We start from the raw sequence: 14,449 nt of genomic DNA on the forward strand, positions 1-14,449 counted from the left end.
ACCGTGCGAAATACAAGTCCGTACCATTCATTAATCAGCACTCAAATAGTTACTAGGTACTTCGATATCCAATACCCGGCAGTTTTTAGGGGCTACGCACGTACCCATCTTTCGTCATGAAATACACTTAGCATGTAATATGAGTACTAAGTATGTATTTGTTTTGTACGTCAGACTGACCTGATGTAGATTGTACATTTCATTCATTTCATTACTCGAGTGCTCGGATACAAATCTTTTGTATGGGTATCCAATACCAATCAATGACTTCACTCATTTCATTTCATGTGGCAAAATTGCCATATATACAATTCTTTATTTATTTATTCATTATTACACTTCTTCTTCTGCTTCCTCTTCTTCCCCAATGGTATCGGTAGTAATGGTATCTAATGAGCGCCCTTTCCCCATATTCCTATTTACGTTTCATGCTTCATGCATGCTTCATGCTTCCTCCCATGATATTGATATATACAAGCCCAATCATGGCAATCCAAAGTTCGCTTCGTAACTCGTTTGTCATCCATCTGCAGACTGATCCCATCCACCACCTTTCGTATCATACAATTTCGTCAATTCTTGTTCATGTCGTTTTGTCTCGTTGGACTGCTTGCTTCATGTCCTTGGGAGATGTACTCCTGGGGTATGTGAATGGAGGATCTCATCTCGTTTATTCTCCTCTTGTGGCCACTTCCTCAATCACTGCCATCATTTAAAAGTATTCCCTCTCTTCCACAATGGGAGTCATCCTCCTGAACTCTTCACCCCTCTCCCTTTCCAACACCAAAAGTGGTCTGAACCCCTCCCTCTCCACCACCTTCACCTTCTCCCCTCTCTCTACATCCCCCCTCTCTCTTTCTCTATCCCCCGTCTCCCTTTCCCATTCTCCATCATTCCCCATTTCCTCATTCACAAACAAGCCCCTCGCATAATCCCTCACACAAAGCGCGCCCAGAACCTGTAATCCCATAGCTGCCATAACCCCCGCAATCAACGTGATATATCCCAGCGTAATAATCTTCTTACATCCACCCTCGGTCCATCCATCATCTCCTCCTGTCCTCCCCACAAAATCCGCAAAAGATGCAATGTGCGATGATGCGGGGATACTGGTCGAGATAGTGTAGGAAGCGAGACTTATTTCCTGCGCATTTTGCGATAGCGCGGGAGGTTGAGTGACGGTGGAGAAATCGAGAGAGGTGGTTGACGAGGGGGTGCAGAGGATAGAAGAGGAGTTGGAGAGGAGGGTTAGGAGGAGGAGACGGGGGATTGCGCTGAGGAGTGTATCGAGGAGGAGATAGTTTGAGAAACACAGAATGGAGAGGGAGTGTTTCTAAGGGGGCTGTTAGTACTTTGTTCTCTCTAAATAGTCGTTGTATTTATCCAGTGATATCGATATCGATTCTCGAAATTCAAAAAACAATGAAGAGAACTTCAGGCCTGGGATAAGAAAAAAAGAAATATACATACCCTCAAAGCCCCAATAACTCCAAAGACACTCATCACATTTGCAAAATGTAGGTACAATCCATAGTTAACCGCGAGGTGAAACGGCTCGTCAGGGAGTTGGTGGAAGAAGATAGAAGAGAGAGTGTTGGATGTTAGGGAGAGGAAGGCGATTAGGAGGGTCGTGGAGCGGGACGAGGTGTGTGAGCTTCTGTGTGGTGTTAGATAGGCGTGGGGGGAGATTGTGAGGGAGGAAGGGGAGGTGTGGATGGATTAGAGTAGATGAAATAAGGAAGAGAGAGGAAAAGATCATCCATACCTTGATAGTAATCGTGTCATTGCTGGTGTATGTGTACAAATCGATCAACACAGTAAGTAAAATAAAAATATGGTGTAAAACGACGAATATCCCAAAATCGATATCCCCAATACCGGATTCCCAATGCGGAGTCAAGTCCGATTGTAATGTCAATCCTAATTCAAAATTCGATGTCGATATCGATATCAATCCCAATACACTCCAGAAAAAGTTTCGAATAGAAGAATGTGAATGGATATAAAGGGAATCCTAATCCCAATTCGATCGCCAAAGAAGTTCACTTTGGTGGCAAGTAGTAGTATCCGTAGTTGTAGAAAATGAACGTATATACGTATGTAGCTCAGTATATATACCTATGTATCTCCCCACATACACAACAAAGAACAGCTAGGCATGCAAAGCAATCCTCACACCTTTTTCTCCAGGTAGAGGATTGAAAAATGAAAAGATAGAATCCGTTTTCACACAAGCTGGCGCTTTTCTTTTCTTCCTCGAACTTGATCTCGCCTTGATTCGGTACTTGGATGTGATATGCTAGATAGGTATGTAATGAGGAGGGAGATAAAGCGGATATAAGAATATTGCGATTGCTCAGAGAGATCCTTAGGATAATTTATTTTATGTATAAGTTATATTTCTTGTATGTATGTTTGTATGTTTGTATGTTTGTATGTACGTATGTATTTAATTTGGTATTCAATTTGATGATGCCGATGAAGAAACTGATAAAATGGTAGAATTCGTAGCAAGTAGGTAAGCAGATAAGTAAGGAAATAATTTTCTTTCTCTGTCTTTCCCTGTCTTTCTCTGCTTTTTAAGAGATGAGGTATGCTCGATTGACTGTCTGCTTTGAAATAAATGAATGGGTTGGAAATGGAGAAATGAACAAAAGTGACAATTCCGTGGATTCCGAGAGCGAGAGAGCAGCTGTGGGAGGGAGGGGTTGGAGTCGGGATGGACGGATACCGGTTGGGTTGGTAGCCGGGCTGGGAATGTGTTGTTAGGTATAGACCTAGTAGATTGGTGCTAGGATATCTGCGGTTGTGCGGGTTTTGCTTGGCAGAGAGTTTGAGAAAGATGATTGAGAGATGATGAGATAGATGATGATGGAGTGAGAGTAAACAATGAGGTAGATGAGGACACGGAAATAAATATATAGATATATATACGTGGTGATTGTGTGTAAGTATTGATGGATCAATCTTCGTGTGCACGTACGATACGACACGATGGATGTTGATTTCTAATTGTGTGTGCATTAAGTTCTCAAACCTTAATTCGAATTTCCAATGACGTTCTTCATTCAGTCCTAGAGGCAAAGACGGGAGGAGATGCATACAATCTATCTAGATCTCAAGTAAATATCCGGGAGCGAATGCCGATTGGATGTTAGGAGGCTGTTCTAGACAGGCACTAGAGGATGGGTACTAGATGTTTCGAGGGTTAGAGTGTCAAGAATTTCCTGCTTGAGGATTTTTGTTTGGTACAAAGGGCCTTTTAGGGACGAGATGGATGAAAGAGAAAGAGAAGGATGGAAAATGCGGAAGGGCCGGGTAGAGGTTAGAGGTTTTAGTTCGGAGTTTAGAAATTTGTGAAAAGATGATTAGATCACTCACTTAACTGAGTCAAGGCAAGGTTAAGTGGGTTGGTGCTTTTTGGGAATAACTTTATGAGCTTATGTCGGGTCTGAGTCTTTCGGCGTGTGGAAAAGGAAAAGGGAACAAACATCCATCCAATAGGCTTGATTGTATAAGGAATATATAAGATTGAATCAAGATCAAAGAAACGGGTGTGTTGGAACAAAGCTGCTGTCTTCAATTGTCACGGGCGCAAAGAGTTCCAGACCAAAGTTGGTGCTTTGTTGTACGAGTCCTGTGTACAGGTAGGATAGATGAGGTAGTTGGGCTCCGCAATTAAGGCGGAAGAGTAGGCTGGCTGGCCCCATATGTGTACAAAGTATTGAGCTGATGGATTTAAGCGGCTTCTAGACAATTCAAGGCGCGATGCGTAAGGGAAGATGTTACCTCATTGTCTGGATGCCAAGGGCCATCGGGCGTATAGATCGAGATGTAAGTATTTCTTTTGGGATGAGAATATGGAGTAAAAATTGGTTGGTGGAGAAGAAATCGTGATCGAGATACGTACCAAAAAAGTTGATTAGTGAGCGTGAGCATAAGCAGTGAGGAAAGAAAAAATCAAGAATGCCCTGACAAATTGCCAAGAAGATGACTTCATGATTTGGAGGTTTGGCAGACTGTTTTGACTGTACCCTGGTATTATTCCATAAGTGGTACGATATAAGGCGGAATGAGATAGAGTGGATGAGTGGATGAATCACGTCTTTGTCTCCTTGACAAGGAAAAAGACGAAGAGAGGAGGGGAGAGATTGAGAGCGAGCCATGGTATGGTATGGTGATGTATGGCATGGAACACTCGAAAGATGATAAAGAAGGAGTTGAGTTATCTGAGTCAACATAAAGTAATCCTAATAACAAGGTAGTAAAGACTGGTCTCTGAAAGGTTGTAGGTTAGTATCAATACAATTTTGAGTGACCATGTTGAGTTCACATCATTAAGAAGTCTCCGGTAAATATATTGAATCATGCTTCCCTACATTAGCATATGTCGGCACTTCAAGGTTGGCTATGGATATGGATATGGATATGGATATGGATATGGATATGGATGTGGATGTGGATGTGGATGTGGATGTGGATGCATTTGCAATTGTCAAGAAACCAAAAAGGGATCGGTCGGGAAAAAACAAGTTCATTGCCGCGGAAGATCCCTAAGATTCTTCAACCCCCAAAACTCAAAACACGACAGAACCTCAAGGTCTTCCAAGCTTGTTAATAATCCCTTCTCCCTTGACGGCTGTGGCGTAACATGAATTCTTCTCGACACCTCAGCGGTTAACTCAATAAGCAGAGCTGATGAAATTACCGAATGCAGGGAGGATATTTGTCACTGTCACTAACACCGGTATCCAAATGAAAAGAATAAATGAAGAATGTATCAATATAATTCGTATATGGGAGAAAATGTGGAAAAAAGGTAATTGTCTGCCGCCTTTCCCCAGATTTCTCTTCCTCTTTCTTGGACTTGATGGATCGGTTGGTTGAATGTGAATAGTATGAAAGGATGCATTGTTGATTCATTATAATTGATAACTGAAAGAAAGGAACCATGAATATACCCTGGGAAGACGTCGGGGATTTGATCAATCGTATATCGGAAGGATTCTGGAATCAGAGATTCAAGGAGATTAAATGTGAACGGAGAGCAACAGGAGGACCCTGATGAACCCCTCAATTAATCGGAAATACATCTTGGTAGGATCTTCTGAGACTTGGAAAGAAATACTTCTTGTTCCTTTTTCGTTTCCAGATTTAGAGAATGGTACTGGGGTAGGTAGAGAGGGTAGGTATGTACTTGAGGGAGGATACTGTTCAAGGCACACACATCGTCTACCTGCTAATCAACCTGATTCCCATGTTTCTCATGTTTCTCTTTGTCTTTGTCTTTGACTTTGGATTATTCCAGAATTCTTTGCCAAGGTTAACAAGGTTTGATCTCGGATTTAAGGGGTAAGTAACCCATTTTGATATTGATATTGATATTGATTGATATTGATTGATATTGAGGTTTGGCTATTCCTACCGGCTTCGTAGAATGATGCGATGTTATTAATGATCCTGGAAATGTAATGAATCACTACAAGTACCTTGATAGTTATAATTTATGGATAGATATATATCCATCAATGAAATGATTACTTGGGAGAAACATAGACCAATAAATTGAATCGAGAAATCGGGATGTCGAAGAAAGGTTCAAAGACTAGACTGTAGAAAGGTCGATGCTTGAACCCCTTCGTCTCAGAAATAAGGAATTTGACTCTGATGTATTAAGGATTGTGGTTGAGCCCTGCAAGCGGGGTTCTTTTTAGAATGAACGATTCGAGAAGGAAACAAAACGTCTTGGACTTGGGACTGACTAGCTTAGTGCATAAAAGCTTGAACACTTCGTAGCCTTACTTTACATATCTAGCCAGATACATAGATTTGTTCAGGCCGTGTTCGTATTATGTATGGGATTCTTTGATTCTTTCCATGTTTTCCTTCCACTGACTAACCATGCTTCGTAGCTTCACTCTGGCCTTCTTTTCTGGTAAGCTGTAACTTTCCCCCTCTCACCTGTCAGATTGGCGATTGCTTGGAGAGAAGAGTAAAGTATGGTATGAGTATCCCGAAGATTGCCATCTAACTTGCAAGTACGTACCCAAACAGGCACTGGCTCACTGCACTACACCGGACTAGGACCTACAACTGTCCCGTTATGCAATCCACTCACACACTGTATGCACATGGATAACTAGTACGAGGTACCACGGTCACGTCGAGATTCTCCACGATGGGGAATTGTGATGGAGCTTGTTGATACAGGAGCTGAATACACACTCGCCCCTCAAAGGAATGAGACTCTCTCCAGGGCTGAAACTTACACAATTGAGTGACCAACCAACTCGTTATTCATGATCATTTTCTTCCAATTACTTGGCTTCCTTGGTATGTGCTCTATGAACATATATATTGTACCAGCGAAGAGGAAACCGTGGGAGAGCTGGAAACTTCTTTATACCCACGTCTAAATATGCGGAGATATTTCATGCTAGACTGGGGATTTGTGATGCAATTTGGGTGGGCACACACTAACTATCTATATTAATATTAAGGTCACACAGTCACACTCGGTGTTACATGGAATGCGAATGGCTAGATGGTTAGATGGTTAGGCAAAAGGAATAGGCTCACAAAGGAAATGGACTTATATTTTCCGAAGTTGTGACTGGCACGAGGGATATAACAAAAAAGTAAAGTTTGAATAGTTGGGACCAGAGGAGAGTCGAGAGGACTTGGCCATTGTTATTGCTCGTATCATATATACATACATATGGAGTTCTCCAGGTTCTCTCATAGGTACGGCCAGTACATGGAATTGGAGGAGGTAGATCTTCGCATGTTGTGTTATGAACAAATTTAACTTTACCAGGAGTCAAGTAGTTTGTTTTATGAGTAGATCCTAAAATACCTACCTACGATGTACTTTTGAGATGCTCGTACGAGTAACAGGTACTAGGTGGGTAGGTAATTGAGTAATCTAAAAACCGCCCGTATGATGGGAGAAGGAGTGAGTGCAGAGTGAAGAGTGAAGAGTGAAATGAATGGAGGATTGTATGTGTGAATGAATATGTGAACATATGGATGAATACATGAATAAAAAATAGGTACAATCTCTTTTCTTCCATTCCCTCCCATGCTATGAATAACTACTTTATAAAATGGTCTTGATATTCAATTCTTCGATTCTTCAATTTTCCAGTTCTCCAATTATAATTTCTATTTATGAAGTCAATGTCAATATCAATACCATACCGTTCGAACTAGTACGTACCTACACACATCTACCGACCTACCTATACCTACCTAGCTGGAGGGTAGTTACGAATCATATCATATGGAACCATTGAGATAGGAGAATATTGAATGAAAATAAGGGAAAGTGCAATTCGCATCTTTGAAGCAGCAATTCTTTTAAGCAGCAATTTACCTCCTTATTAACTTCTCCTTCTTGATTACTCCCTACGTCTGACGTCCTACTTCTTACCTCTTACCTCTTACCTCTCACCTCTCACACCTCTCACCTCTCACCTCACCCTGTTGTTGCTTTGCTGGGACTACAACCATGCTTAGCGTTCCTTTTTAAATCGAGGAAAGTCCAATACTCACGTTCCTACCACACACGCCCCCGAGAAAGTGCTGCTTTACTCCGTACATCTATTAATTACTACGACTCACTATAGTAAAGTAATAAAGTACAGACAGTATCAAGTACCTAGTACACCACCTAGTACACTCTATTGTATGAAAGTGCGTAGAAGTGTGATACAACTTTGGAAGAACAAAGCAAAGCCCTCCCAAAATAAATCTTTTTCCCTTTCCCTTTCCCTTTCCCCTTCAATTCTCTTTCTACCAACCAGATTCCTACTTTTCCCTCTCATTGAAGAAAAACAATTGATCAATTTCATTCTCTTGTCATAATTAAAAAGACCACGGAGGAATAATTCTTCTCTTATGTTTATGTTCACATAGCACAGCGGAAACCCGTAAAAGATACCCTCGATTTTTCCAAAGCAACGAGTTCCCTTTTTTCTCCACTCTTCAATTTCGATACGAATTTCTATGGTCCGGAATTAAAAAAATAGCGAGGGACCAATACATAGAACCACACTCACAACTCAATATCAGAAGGGGGCAATCTCGAAAGAAGGAAAATCAACCTCCGACAACCTCTCCTTCTTTGAATCCACGAATTACGACCACAACCACGACGTTTGTTTACGGAGCACAATTACTTATACTTCCTATATTGGGGAGACTCTTTTTATTCTCTTTCTTTTTTCATAGTTGCGTGGCTACCTCCATCGTCTTTACTCTTACCCCAAGATCATCCGTTTGTCTTTGCTTCGATTACCCCGTCTGTCGTTTAGAGTCGAGACATTCTCAACACATCGTCAAGAAGAACGACAATCCCTCGCCCACAACAGAAGGAATTTATAAGTTTGATGGAGGGCCAGCCTTCTACAGGTAATTCTAAATATCAATATCAATCTGCACAGTGGTCGCGACTCGTGCGGCGTAATACCCACGCCGATTCAAATTCCAGCTCCTCGCCGAGTGTTCCTGGTTTCCCTCAGCTTCCAACCCAATTCATTCCCATTTTACTTCCCCAACAGCCCTCATTTCACCAACAACAACTTGAACAGTACAACAAGCTCATTTCTTCAGGCGGAAACACTAGACTGCAAACTGCACCACTTCCCCCACTACTTTCAGCACAACATATTCAGGCTGTGCCCGGACAAAGATCCAGCTCAAGTGGCGTCACCACAGAACGGAAACCAAAACCTGCTGCGAGGGGCGGTCATGGGAATAGGGACGTACGAAAATTCAATAAAAGCGAGCGCGCGCTCATAACAGAGAAGGAGACATCAACAGCGATGCCGGGCAAGAAATTTGAGTTAACAGCTCAACTCCCCCCACGACCAGTTGCACAACATCAAAATTCCACAATGTCTCGAGAATCGAATTCCGTCCCATCTACACCACATCAACATCCGAGGAAGTTCTCTTTCGACGAGTCGAGAGAACCTTCACCGAATGCCCCTGGCAGCCATTCCCCTAGATCGGCATATTCCGAATCAAATATAACTCTACCTTCGAGACCACCTCCTGCCCAGCGCAGAGGATGTCAATACGAAACGGCTATGGCCTCCATAAGGCGGCGCATGCCTTATAGTCTTGGGGCTGATCGATTGGAGCAATCGAAGGATTCTGATGTGAAAAGCAAATTGTCAGATGAAGAAGAGAGAAAGTTGTCCACAGATATGCGCGAGTTATATGATCGTTTACTGCCCACGGCGGAGACCGACGAGAGAAGGAGGAAGTTAGTGTCGAAGCTGGAAGATATGTTCAACAAAGAATGGCCTGGGCACGATATACGGGTTTATGTTTTCGGTTCATCAGGCAATTTGCTCTGTACTGATGCGTCAGATGGTAAGTTGAGCAGATGCTAATGTCTCAAAACTCTACTGATAATTTTAGTTGATATTTGCATAACGACCGACTGGAAGGTGATGGAGGGTGTATGCATGATTGCAGAATTACTCGCAAAGAGTGAGTATCCTGAGCCCAGCCAACGACAACATGACTGACGTTCTTTAGATGGTATGCAAAAGGTAATTTGTGTATCGACTGCTAAGGTTCCAATCGTCAAGATATTTGATCCGGAGCTTGAGCTGCCTTGCGATATGAATGTCAACAACACCCAGGCTCTAGAGAATACTCGAATGATAAAAACGTACATTGAGATTGATCCCCGTGTGAGGCCCTTGGCTATGATAATTAAGCATTGGACAAAGTCAAGGGCGATCAATGATGCTGGTGAGAATAGGGAACCCCTTGGCATGACGGTATTCGCTCACATTTTATAGTTGGTGGCACATTGAGCTCATATACATGGATATGCATGATCATCAATTTTCTACAAAGTCGGGAGCCTCCTGTGCTACCATCACTACATCAACGACCTCACCTTAAGTTACCAACGAAGGAAGGGGGCGAAAGCAGCTTCGCCGATGATATTGACACTCTGAGGGGGTTTGGTCAGAAGAACAAATCAACCTTGGGTGAACTTTTGTTCCAATTTTTTCGATTTTACGGGCACGAATTCGATTATGACAAGCAGGTAGTTTCGGTCCGAATGGGAAAGCAAATCTCGAAGCAGGAGAAGAAATGGTCGATAGCAACAAACAACATGTTGTGCGTGGAAGAACCTTTTAATACTGAACGGAATCTTGGAAATACCGCTGATGATTTCTCCTTCCGTGGACTGCACTTGGAAATGAGGAGGGCGTTCGAGCTGATATCTGGCGGCAAACTGGATGAGTGTTGTGAAGAATATATATTCCCAAAAGAGCAGGAGCGAGTTTGGGAAAAGCCACCCCCGTCTAAGAAGCCAACATTGACTGCTAGTCATCCCCCGCACAGAAATGGCAGAGGAGGTCACCGTGGCGGTCGTAACAACCATTCTAATCGCAACTCGTCAAATGGCAGCCGCAAATCCTCAAATAGCAATTACGATAACCACATGTACCCACAGCATGGGATACCGTCGAATATTTCTACACAAGATCAATGGGCTGCCCAGCAACAAGCGCAATCACAGTTGCACAACCATCTCTACGCCACGTATTCGGTCTTACAGGCACAAGAAAATACTTTAAGAATGCAATTGGTCCAACAAACGTACATGGAACAGGCTCACGCTCAGGCTCAGGCTCAGGCTCAGGCTCAAGCATATGCACAGTCTCATGGTCGCATACAAGTTGGTGGCATGCCAATCAAGCAACAAGCCACAGATCGAAATCGAACCCCTTCTTTCGATCAAGGGCCATTAACAGCACCTATACGGCCAGACGGTATGTATTTCTATCCTCTGCAATACGCTGGGCAACCGATGTATGCATACCCAACCTCGAACACGAATCCCTCGTCGCCCCAATTAAGTGCCGTTGTCCCAGAGATGAGGAGAGGTGTTCATCGGTCCACTGTTACAAATGGCTCGAGTTCCAACATGGTTCAATCGAATGGGTCTATTAGATCACATTCACAACCCGGGACTCGTACTGCTCCTTCGCCTCTCTTATTGCAAGGAAACGGGCATTCTGCTCATGGTACCAATGGAATTGGGGCATACCAACCTTTGCGACCACAGGGCAACGGTGTTCCCATCCCAAATTTTATTCCAGACGAGTCCACGGAGCAAGGATATGAGTCGAGGCGAACAGCCACTACTCCACCAGAGCTTAGTACGCCAAAGGAGTATGTTGGATATTACGTCAATGAGCCAACTCAACCTTATACTCGCAGAGATTTGCCTTTGGCGATACCTTCGTTTGGAGACATTTCTGGAAATAGACGACGGTTATCAACCGACCAACTGCCGCAATCTATTCGTGACAGGATTAAGCGTAATCCTTCTCGGTCGCCGTCTCCACTGGGTAATGACAGACGCTTCTCGTTGGCTCAATCTGCTCCAGCTCAACATGCGATGTCCAGTTCCAATCTTCGTACCCTGCACACCAATGGACCATTGGTAGTGAACGGTTCTTCTGCTGTGATAGGCTCTAATCCTGTTTCGATAAATGAGGGGCCAGTCTTTGAGAATAAGATTTCCCACGCGAGAGGATCTGTTGGATCAATATCCCAAGCGTCTCTTACTGAGAGTGATATCTCATTGGGGGAAGACTTTTCTGGGCAACGCACCCCTAAATTTACACGAAGGAGTCTAAGCGAGGTTTCTCCTTTGATTGCTAATGGATCTAGTCCTAACCCAACTCCACCAAACGGCTCTAATGGCCATCAATCAATCGCAAACGGATTGACATCTGCAGAGGGCCTTAATGGGTATTCACGGTTGTCTCCTAATTCAAGGAATGTAGTTACCCGCAATATTCCGAATGGCGGCATCCCCCTCCTCAACATTGCGAGTGGTCATAACGACATCCTTTCAAATGAGTTGTCACATCTTTCACCCGTATACGAAACGCACACGCCCTCACCAACGGTCATTAAAAAACTTGAGAATCTGAAGTTGAATGGACCTGCGGTCATTGAGAAGAATAAAATTGACCATTCAAGGCCAATCCCAAAACAACCAGTAGCAATTGAGCAGCCGGTCAAGCAACCTCCATCTAATTTGAAACAAAATGGACATACTAGATCTGCTAAGAGCGAGGGTGGCGGAGCTGGAGTATCTTCTGGAAAATGGCAACAAACTCATCGTAAAAAGGGGCGTACTCCTACTGAGGCTAAGAATGCTAATGGTGGTCATTCGCATGGCGAAAAACTCCCCGTCAACGAAAGCGAACGTAAGGGTGGGTAAATTGTTGGTAGCTTGAGATAAAGGTCTACTTGATCAGGTGAAGGTCAAGCTGAGAGTCGCTCAAACGATCAATAGGTGCTCGACGTTCCAGTGGCAGGCTTCTCGCAACTAATTGTGGACGTATTATAAGGCGAGCGGCTTACCTTGCGCATCTTGAATGGAGTAAAAGATTGCACACATCTGCATACGAATATGCGATGTTTGCAACAAAAAGTGGAGGACAGGTCGAAGGGAAAGTTTGTTTGCATATCAGATCTCCTTGGCTATCATCAAATAAGCGTGTTTTACGACTATTATAGATTTCCTCTCCATGTCTGTCGACACATGGTCAACTAATGGAGGCGAAAAGAAGAAAAATTAAAAGAGAGTTTCTCGAAAACTCATTCATTCAGATGAATACTTTGTTATGGTTTTCTATCTATGCATTTGCAAAGCGATATGGTTCTGGGTTCCGGTCCGGGCGACTTTTTCTGGTTTGGGATTGTTTTCGATTCTTTCTATGCTTTTCGATTTTAAGTTTTGCTATTGTTTTGGTAAGAGGGTTCATAAACTTGCACAATGGGTTTCGACTGGTCGGGTTTGTTCTTTGATATACAATTGGCATGCATACACATAGGGAAAGCTCAAAAATGCGATACTTCATGCAAAGTACTTGTTTTGGTGGCGCGAGGCGACGTGGGGGTGGTCGGTCAGCAAGGCATTAAGCGGGAGTGGGATTCGTGGATTTGTTTTTGTTTTTGTTTTTTAAGTCATTCGGATTGCGTGGGATAGTATGAATGGATGGTAAATGAGACCAGCGAGGAAAGGGAAGCAGCGTATGATAAGGAAGAAACGGAATGGTCTCGTGTGTATGTTTATAGTATGGATGTGCAAGAGCTGAGCGAGCATAGCAAGCGATGAATATGAGAGCGTGGATGAGGAAATTCCCTACTGGGTAGAGGATTATACATACCCAGTGAATGTGCGGAGCAGAGCGATTACTGACGCAGCAAGCGATGCACAGAGGAAGATACATGAAATGAAATGAAAGAGTAAAAAAATTGTCAAAATGAAACGTTTGAATAGATGAGTGGGTGACTTGCGAATGTGAGTGTGAATCGCTGAATAGAACTCTTGTCAATCATTAGGACAGTGGTGGAAGTGATTGGCATCTTATCTATTGTTTTTCAGAGTTAGAAGTCTTCCTTGATGTAGTGGAATTTATTCATCTATTTCTTATTTCATTCGTTCCCACGTGTGATCAATTGGTGAATGCTCCTTTGATCGGAAGAAAGATCACTAGTTGTCTAACAATGTGGTATTTGTGAATAGCGCTTCTGAATTAGTGATTTATAGCTGTGACTGATTCAACACTAAGTAATCTGTTAATTTGTCGCGCGGGAGCATCGGCTCGGGATGTGTTGTGATGTATGATGTGTGAGTAACTATTGAATAAGGGAGTGTAACTGTACATAGCGTTTCGAGTTTGTGGAGCACAGAAGAAGATGGATGTATCTGAAACGAGTTTTTTTGAACGGAAGTTGATAGGTCGGCTGGCTGGCTGTTTTGGGGACTGGCATTTGCGGATGAAGATGGTCTCTGTGATGGTGATGGGAATTAAAGGGGGGGACGGTTGGTGGCTCGTGGATGGATGGGGCTTTGTTTGTGTTCTTTTATGATGGGTGTTAGTGTGGTGGATGCTTTGGGAGGTATTGTAGGATTAGTGTTTGTTTTGTTGTGTTGCTGGGTGAGGGGTGAGTTTATATACATTTGTTGAGTTTTAGTTTGGAAGATGGGGAGTTGGTTTGGAGATGGAGATGGAGATGGAGATGGAGATGGAGATGGAGATGGAGATGGAGATGGAGATGGAGATGGAGAGAAGTGGTTTTTGATGTTGGTTCTTGAGGGAGTTTGGGTGTGTTTGGTAGGGGATTGATTGTATTGTTTGGAAGGGAAAGCTTGAGGGGGGTGGTAGGAGTTCACGATGAGATTAAGCGATATATTTGGAAGTTGGAATGGAAAAGGAGGGGGGAGGTGAAGAGAGTTATGGATTGGACTGCTGGATGGGTGTTTGGGTGTTTGGGGTGGGACGTCCTGTGCAAGTAGCGGTACAAGTTGGTCATGATCAATAGCTAAGGATGAGGTTCAAGTAGAGCTGATGGAGTAACAACGTTATTGGCTAGTACAGTTCTGAGGCTC

General features: G+C 43.3%; 3 protein-coding genes across 3 annotated transcripts; 2 read left to right on the forward strand and 1 right to left on the reverse strand.

The window, feature by feature from the left end:
* Positions 1 to 283: 283 nt before the first annotated feature.
* EAE97_008676 (uncharacterized protein) lies at positions 284 to 4,456 on the reverse strand. Its single transcript, XM_038879191.1, has 3 exons — positions 1,766 to 4,456; positions 1,471 to 1,657; positions 284 to 1,333 (listed from the first exon to the last, which is right to left on the reverse strand). The coding sequence occupies exons 1-3, from the start codon at positions 1,783 to 1,785 to the stop codon at positions 713 to 715; spliced, it is 828 nt and encodes a 275-aa protein (XP_038729702.1). The 5' UTR covers positions 1,786 to 4,456; the 3' UTR covers positions 284 to 712.
* Positions 4,457 to 8,390: 3,934 nt separating this feature from the next.
* On the forward strand, positions 8,391 to 12,271 carry EAE97_008677 (uncharacterized protein; the record flags this gene model as incomplete). The annotated part of the gene is made up of 4 exons (XM_038879192.1): positions 8,391 to 9,381; positions 9,430 to 9,501; positions 9,550 to 9,768; positions 9,819 to 12,271. The coding sequence occupies 4 exons, from the start codon at positions 8,391 to 8,393 to the stop codon at positions 12,269 to 12,271; spliced, it is 3,735 nt and encodes a 1,244-aa protein (XP_038729703.1).
* Positions 12,272 to 13,928: 1,657 nt separating this feature from the next.
* Positions 13,929 to 14,186, forward strand: EAE97_008678 (uncharacterized protein; the record flags this gene model as incomplete). Its single annotated transcript, XM_038879193.1, has 2 exons — positions 13,929 to 14,004; positions 14,035 to 14,186. The coding sequence occupies 2 exons, from the start codon at positions 13,929 to 13,931 to the stop codon at positions 14,184 to 14,186; spliced, it is 228 nt and encodes a 75-aa protein (XP_038729704.1).
* Between the last annotated feature and the right edge of the window lie 263 nt (positions 14,187 to 14,449).

Source organism: Botrytis byssoidea, assembly GCF_014898295.1.
Source record: "Botrytis byssoidea strain MUCL 94 chromosome Unknown BBYS_019, whole genome shotgun sequence".
Classification (NCBI taxonomy): domain Eukaryota; kingdom Fungi; phylum Ascomycota; class Leotiomycetes; order Helotiales; family Sclerotiniaceae; genus Botrytis; species Botrytis byssoidea.